Genomic DNA, 8,526 nt, shown 5'->3' with positions numbered 1-8,526 from the left:
GGTTTCAACAGGTTTCACTGTACTTTTCGACAGCGGAATGACAAGCTAATACAGTTAACAGTGTGTGAGTTAGGGAGCAACCATTTGATTTTTATGATAGGATAAAATTTTTCGTCATGGATATTTTTTGTGTGCTTAGACTATTCTGACTTTTTTTTATTTTTGACTCCAGTCTGTCCTGGATTTTTTTCACGATATACACAAATATGACAAATTTTAGTGCCTACAAAAACATATACTGATTTTTTTTCAAAAGATGCATCCCGCCTTTTTTCAAATTTAATCCTAGCCGCCATAAAAATCAAATGGTTAGTCCCTTACGTATAAAAGTAAGCTTTGTGGGTTTTAAAAATGAAAGAATCACTTCCTGCATGCCCGATCTTTATAAAAACTGCTTGAAAGCCTTGTAATTGTTTACAGGCATTTTCAACCACACACACAACAATAGGTTTCTAATAGTTATAATCTTCTCATCAGATATCAAGAACTCAACTCCGAAATATTTTGGCGCAAACATACATATATAATTAAGGAAAGGCATTAATGAGTAATTGAAATAAAGAGATTCAGTCAATCTGGAAATATTTCTTTCGAAATGAAGTTCCGGAATAATTCCTCTATCCAATGCAAACAAGCAAAGCATCTGTCAATTTAGATTAATTTCAATGAAAAAAAGTTCTAGAAAGATTTCTCTACCCAGTGCATACTAGCATCCTTTATTGATGTTGTTCTGCATGTGCGTCTGTCCGTCGCATAATAGACTCTTTTGTGGTAAGTTGGTGAGCATTCTCAATATACACTTCCTCGAGGTAGGGCTTGGGTAGAACAAAAGAATTTTCCTCGCAGAAGTGTTTATGGAGCATGCTCTACGCATGCCCATCTACTAGTCCACAGTTAGCACAAAAGGTCTATGCTTCTGATGAAACTTCTCCTTGACAGCCTTAATTTTATTAACCCAAGTAGTTAACAAGGACATATTTTGGTATGATGTTTGACCCAACATTATGAATAATGATACAATTTGACATTTTTTTAATAAAAAAAAAATATAATTTGATTTGTTTCGTTTATTGTTTTAGTTTGGTTTATTATTTTTCTATAAATTATATTTAGAATTGGAAGTGTTTCATGATTGATTGTTGGGGTTTAACGTCCGAGCAGCAATATTTCAGCTATATTCAGACGAAGGGAAGTGTTTCAAATATATATGGAAGCGTAAGAGACATAAGATTTACGGCGTGAATTTTCTACTTTGCATAAATTAAAATTTTGAGGAAGTAAAAAATATGTTTTCAAGCGTCAAAATAAAAATTTGGTCTTTGAAAATATTTCATGTCAATTATGCGCTTCCGTACAATATTAAAAATGAATGGGCTTTCTCTTTAATTCCTTAATCTGTTTAATCTTTACACAATTACCGACATACCGTTCTAATCTGTTTGGTTATGGGTACATGTACATGTATGCATGGGTTCATAATACGACTACACTAACAAAATGTCACTTTCTGGATGAAATCTTAAAAAAAGAGGAACAATGTTGAAACAGATAGCGATCCTGATAACCCTGTTTTTGGTCTCGCATGCAGCTGGTCCAACTGGTTGTACATACGATGGTACCTTCCATTCTACTGGAGTTTATACTTGTGTTAAAGGAAGTTACACGGCACCCTTAGCCTATGGGTCTTTCTCAAGTCCACTAGCTCAGAGGCTTAAAATAACCAGTTTTACCGGAAGTTTTACTGGACAATTTTCTGGGTTTTCAAGTTTCAGTACTGGTTCTTTTGACGTTAACTATCCGGCCAGTTTAGAAATAGAATGCAGTTCATCTGGTACCTTAACCCTTAGTTCAAGTTCGTTTACAGATATGGGTTATCTACAGGAAGTGACCATCAGGTACTGCGCGATTGCTTCATTGGCTTCCGGTATGTTGTCTCCCTTTGGAACGCTAAACTCGCTAAGGATTGAAGGTGGTTCCGTTACAACATATTCAGCCGATTTTCTTACTGGACTTACCATTGTGCCAGTAACAACAGCTCCCGAACCCAAGGGCGAGTTCGTGATCAAAGACTGCACACTGGCACCCACCACGGTGCCTACGGGTGCATTTGATGCTCTCACCAAAGCAAGAAAGATTCAAGTCGAGAACACCGCAATCACTACCCTCGACAGTGCCGCATTTAGTCTGACTGTAGCTGTTACCGATTTATCCCTCGCCGACAACGCCATTACAACGTTAGACAATAGTATAGTCAACAGCCTTAATGGATTGTCAAATTTAAATTTGGCGGGAAACCCGTATGATTGCTCCTGCACAAATCTTGGAGTGCTAGAGTATGCATCAAAGAACTTAATCAGAACAACAGGACCGATATGCAAGACTCCTGCATCCTATGAAAGTAAGATTTCTTTGAAGTATTTCCTTAAGGTGAATTATGCAATATATTTGTTTTTGTAAATAGGTTTTTTTTCAAGTCTCTCAAAGATGACCTTGAACTAACATAGTCACTATAAAATGTTAATAAAAAATACGTGGGTCCACGAACTTGATTCTGAGCTACTTGAGCCTTAATAAAAACGACTTTTGTTCATTCCATATAGATCAAGTAGAGAATTTAGCTATTTCATAAACTTTACAAATAAGACTTATAATGACAATCTTCCGTGTCTGTTGATTCCATGCTTATATTAGTTTTATCTTGTTATACATGTAAATGTTGTGTATTTCAAATTTTTGTATGCATATATATACACTGTTAATTTGTCTACATTTTGGTTTATCACTACTTGAATCACTACTTCTCTTCAGTTTAACCTGTATAAAAATACTTAATTAAGCATCTTTTAAATATATTTAGTACATTGTAGCACAATATCGTCTACACTGTATACCCATGTAAAAAGGGACTCAAACCTTTTTGGACTGATTTTAGGTGTGTTAAACTGTGTAATATTTTTCCACAGTGACCAGATTTTAAAGGGGGAGGGTGGTGATCACGCCAAAGTACGTTAACCCCGCCTTAATTTTTGCGCCTGTCCCAAGTCAGGAATTTCTGGCCTCTGTATGTATTCGTTTCGTTTCATCATTTAAATTTATGTTACATTGTACTAGAGTATATATGGTCAACTATTTGCCTGTACATGTGTATAGTGATGTATTAGGTCCAGCTGCAACCTACCCTGTGGTGTGAGGGTTTCCTTCTCGTTTATTAAAGACACATGGGTGGCCTTGGGCTGACATTTTATCCCTGTGGCATTGTTGTCTTTTTGACATATTCGTCATATCCACTCTCCTTATATATATGTACCTTTCCTACCTTGAGAAGCTACTATTTTTCATAAAAAAGAATCTAGTATAAGGATGTTTCTTAATTCGTCTGCGTTCAAATGAAATCAGAAAACGAGACGATTCATCACCCTTTTCCTTTCTATATTTTAATGCATATCCTAGTAAACAAAAAGTGAAACCGGTCATAACAGAACCCTGTAAAAAACGACCACGCGTTGATTTAACACTTTAATCTTTAAGAGTCCACATTTAAATATACAATGTACTTTTAACCTGCAGAAACCGAACCCTTGTCTTTACCGAACAAATATTACAGTCCAAAAGTAGTTCGGTTTAGAAGGTTTTCAATGTAATAAAATTTGCAAATATACATTGATTCAAAAACAAGACAACTTCTATTAAGAAACTGTCCATTTAAAAACCAGTCAGTTCCTATGATATGGATGACACATAGTGAATTTTATCCCACGGATTTTTTTTTGTTCCAAAAGTGCACTGTTATGTTTTATATCATATGTATGTGCAATTATAGTACAATCGACAATGGATGGTTCAGAAAACGATTTTACAGTTCCCTAAGAAAGCAACCAAATTTTGCACAAAATGAAAAAGTTATCGCCCCTTTCCAATGCTTTTCAGTGCTTTCTGATTCATTTCTCATTAACTGTTGCAGTTAATCAAAAACCAACATAGAACTTTGAGAAAGGATGCATTTGCAATGCGAAATAAATGGGTTTTCTTAAAACGCAAAATTTGTCATGTGCCACCCACTGCCAGGTTTTCGTGGACTTAATTTGCCTTCCTTCTTTTAAAAAATCTCTTTTTATCGATACATTTATGTTCTATAAACATAATACAAAATGTTTTTATACACTTAATTACTTTATTATAGACAAAAAGGCAGCAAAGTACTATTCGGATTCATGTGTTACCACCGTGGATTGTGCACGTAAGTAAACAAGTTCCGAATAGCGGCTCAGACTGGTCCTCTCAGATTGCATTAATCTTGAAATGTCGGAAGTGAAATTCAATTATATTTTCTACGTTTCTGTTAGGTTAAAATTAAATTTAACAAACATTCTAAAGCCTACATAATGAAATCTATACTATACTATACTCGCTGTTTATGAGCTTTTACTCAGAGCTGAACCATGCCCTTTTACGAAAATAAGTAATTCACGGATTTGTTTGTAACGAGTATATTTAGTGCCAATGACTTGCGGATTGATATACATGTACGCAGTAGTTGAATCAGAAAGTGGTTAATTATAAGCTAGTGAGTAGGTTAAACAACCATTATTATATAGATAGCAGTGTTTTATCGAATGTTCCCAAGTAGTAAATTTCGAGAATTCACACTGTGAAACGAATTAAATAAGTAATCTCACTTTCGGACTTTCTCCTCCGAAACGTCACAACTTTGATATTAATCCGCCAATCACAGAATTTGAAATTCATGTTGAAAATATCGATAAATTATGCAGAAAATCTTCATCATAAGTAGGATAATCAATTGGTTATCGTGAATAACAAAAATATGATCACTCGTGTCAACGCTTGAGGATTTACCTCGTGCGCGGAACAAGTTCCGCACACTCGTTAATCTAGGTGTTCTTCGGCACTAGTGATAATATTTTGGTTATTCACTCTTTCAAATTAATTAACCTTTGAAGAATTAATTACTAGTAAGAAATCTAGGCCGTGGTGAAAACGATAGAATTTAGATACAAACGCTGTGTACGGGTTCCTGTCTTAAAACAACACTTTTTTTTTCATTTTTTTTCATTTGTAGACATCGCCATTGGACCCACGTGCATGACAATATATGAAATTATCGGCAGTTCACTGAGCTTTGTAACCTTGATCGTGTCGACTATCGCTCTGGTCATAATCTGTCACACCCGACGACAGTTGTCGTCTGCTACGGCCAGTTTGGAGAAGAAACGGAACAGCGGCTGGTCAAAGGTAAAGGACACAATGCAGAACAATCGATCGGTGAAGCCGCCGATGAAAGGGGCGTCGGCAGTGCATAATGGTCGTTGATACATCTTGGTCCCCTTGATTACTCTCATATCAACCTCAATTCGGGTTTCGGTAATTTTTCGACAGTGTCATTCGGATACTTAAAGAATCCTAATAAAATATTTTGAGGTTTGAGGTTTTATGTATAATTGCCGTCTATACACATGTACATATTGTATGCATGTAATAATAATTAATATTTGAGGAAATAAAATGATTACTATAAAAATAATGAATTTATTATGTACATTTGTATTTTAGTATAGCTACGCTTGCCTTTCCTCTTGCTACAAAGGGTATTATTTTCCCCCCGCATTTCTTTCAAGTTTAAGACAAAAGGCAGTTGATTATTATTACATGTAGGTCCAATTACCCATTTTTCAAGATGAATATTGAACGCTTTTTACGATTCCTTCAATTATATTTGATAAAAGTTGAGAATCAATCTTATGAGACCTACTTTAAATTTTGAAATATGATTTTTTTTTTGAAAAAGTACTACTTATAGTTTTTCGGATGTATTAAATACGTATAGAATATATTGAAGGCAAAACAGATCAAATTGAGAAAAAAATGATGTTCCACCGGCTGCCTGATTTTAACATTGAATTGTAATTAAAAAGATAAAAAAACAAAACGGAAAATAGAACAAGCAAAAGAAAAAACAATCAAAATATACATGTATCTATACAAGACAATGCAAGATAAAACAAGACATGTATTCCCTGCCGAGGCAGATAAAGTGAATGAAATTGGACGCTTGTGGAAATACTAGAATATTCAAATTGGATTAATGGAAAAATGATGGATAAAAATTCGACTTAATAGTTTCATCCAAAGATCTTGTATTGATATACACATGTTAAAAATAGTCTAAAGTCCTATAACTTCAACAAAATTCGCAGAATAAAAATGGAGGTATAGGATGTACATCTACACTATACCATACCATATATTAAATTAATGGCTTTTAGAATAGTTTTATCAACACAAGGGTTTTTATCGCTGAAACATGCTACAATAAGTTTCATAACTCCAACAAAATTGACAGAATCAAAATGGCAGTGTAGTATGCATATCTATACTGCATTTCAATACATCATACAAAATACCTGAAAGATCCATTAGGCGGTTTCAGAAGATTATTGCCCACAAGGTCTTGTATAGTTGAAACATACTGATAATAGTCAATAACTCCAAAAAAAAATAGAAGAATGAAAATGTCGGTATAGTATGTATACTCGTCTTCACTTCATTACAATACACAACAAAAAATATCAAAAGAAAACGTCATGTTTATATTTATTCGACGAATTAAACATCTTATGATATGTGATGAATCGATGTATAAATTCAAAAAACTGCATGAACAAGATTAGCTTTTTAAAAAAAACTGGGGTAATTCTTGTGGCATATTTGAAAGAAACTTTAAATTCATAAGGAATGAAAAGTGGATAGAAATAGTTTTCAAGACCTAAATTAGAATGTATTTTGGAAGTTGGAGAGTTCGAAGCGTGGTGCAATATCCCATAATTCAATTTTAGCATTCTTAACTACTCGTCGTTTTCTTAAAATGTATCCTTCTTCACAAGATAAAGGCCGAGTGGTTGCGATTGGAAAAATACGCCGTGCATACGATATTGTAACCCCCAAACCATAGAAAAAAACAGCATTAAATAGCAAGCGGTCATGTCTGAGAACACACATAATAACCTAAATATGGAAACAAAATGATTTAATAATATTTTTTGTGATAAAAAAAAATCCTGGTCCCAACGGCCCATGACATTTTTGTAAAATCGAAACGCATTGTCTTGATATATAAATTTCAATAAAATATTAATTTATAAAATCAATAACTCTCACATTTTAAAAACACAATATTTACTTTAAAATAACTTTTAGGGCAGAGGCAAAATACGCAAAGAAGCAAAACCGGAACTCCGAGTATAGTTTTCATTTATATCAAAAGAAATGACTGTACTCACGCATAGAATATCAAGTTAAACTTATGCTTTTCATTTCATAAAATGTCGAAACACTGATTTCATTTATTTGCGGAATGACTTTGTCTTGTGCAAGTATCTTTCTTAATAGAATGAATCTTCCGTTGCAATCTTCAGAAACAGATATTTTTAGATCAACACTCTATCAATTACCTAGTGAGTCTATTTAGTAAACAAATGATTTATTAGCATAATTATGTATGTTACAATGCATTTATTTTTTTCCAATAGATCCTAAACATTTGTACAATAGGTTTTAAACGCTTTGAAAACAGATAGCAAGACCAAAGCATGGTTGAACCTGCGTCACCGTCAAAATCATATTTGTCAGCGTAAAAGTGTCTTCAATATGTATACCATGTCAAAAAGTAGCTAAATTCACCAAGCTAAGAATGTAAGAAAATAATAATCAAATTTTTCTATGATAAGAGGTTAACATCTTCATTATGTATGTAATCATTATTCAAAGTTTGAATAATTTTGTCTTAATACTTTTTGGGTTACAGATTACACAAAAAAGTACAGTTCACAACATAAATGGCGAAAATTGCCAAGTTATACGTGCTCAAATGAAGTAAAAAAATAATTACATTTCTCCACAAAAGGAGGTGCAACATGTATATAATCAATGTGCAAACTTTGAATAATATTGCATAAATTCTTTTTGAGCTGCATATCAAACAAACTGAATAGCAATCAATGTGACGGACGGACAGAGTGGAGCAGCTACTAAACCTATAAGCTCCGACACAGCGTATGGCGTTCGATATTCACCCTAGACGCTGAAGCCAGCCCTCTCAGAAAATGCAAGAATCTTGCAGTCGGGAAAATGTGAATAATTTTACGCGAGTTATTCCATTGTCAAACAACGCTTGATTCTTAATAATGTCAGAGAAATTGGAAATGCCTGTTTGCAGCGGTTAGTAGGAGAGGAAACGAAAGACTGCCGCTGCGTTGAGTTTGCAATACCTACTGTCACCCTTGGTGACGTAGGTAAGTAACACAAGTGACGGATCTGGGGATGGGGTTAAAATTTTGTTAAATTCGTGCAAATTAAGAGGGGAGTAAGATAATTGTCTGGACCCCTTTTCGAAATCTGTGGACCCACCACTGAACATGGTTCAATTTTTCCTACATGTGTCAACAAAACATTATTTTGTTCATGATATTTTAGGAAACATTTAAATGTTTAATTGTTTCTCAATTAACT

General features: G+C 34.0%; 1 protein-coding gene across 1 annotated transcript; it reads left to right on the top strand.

Annotated features, from left to right (window-relative positions):
* Positions 1–1,536: 1,536 nt before the first annotated feature.
* LOC148601577 (uncharacterized) lies at positions 1,537–5,370 on the top strand. Its single transcript, XM_088554416.1, has 3 exons — positions 1,537–2,398; positions 4,181–4,237; positions 5,081–5,370. The coding sequence occupies exons 1-3, from the start codon at positions 1,537–1,539 to the stop codon at positions 5,329–5,331; spliced, it is 1,170 nt and encodes a 389-aa protein (XP_088410542.1). The 3' UTR covers positions 5,332–5,370.
* Positions 5,371–8,526: the final 3,156 nt, after the last annotated feature.

The sequence above is a fragment of the Perna viridis genome, chromosome 12 (genome assembly GCF_037379345.1).
Source record: "Perna viridis isolate PV_CMFRI_1.1 ecotype Kerala chromosome 12, ASM3737934v1, whole genome shotgun sequence".
Lineage (NCBI taxonomy): Eukaryota > Metazoa > Mollusca > Bivalvia > Mytilida > Mytilidae > Perna > Perna viridis.
This window is presented reverse-complemented; position numbering and strand designations above follow the sequence as displayed.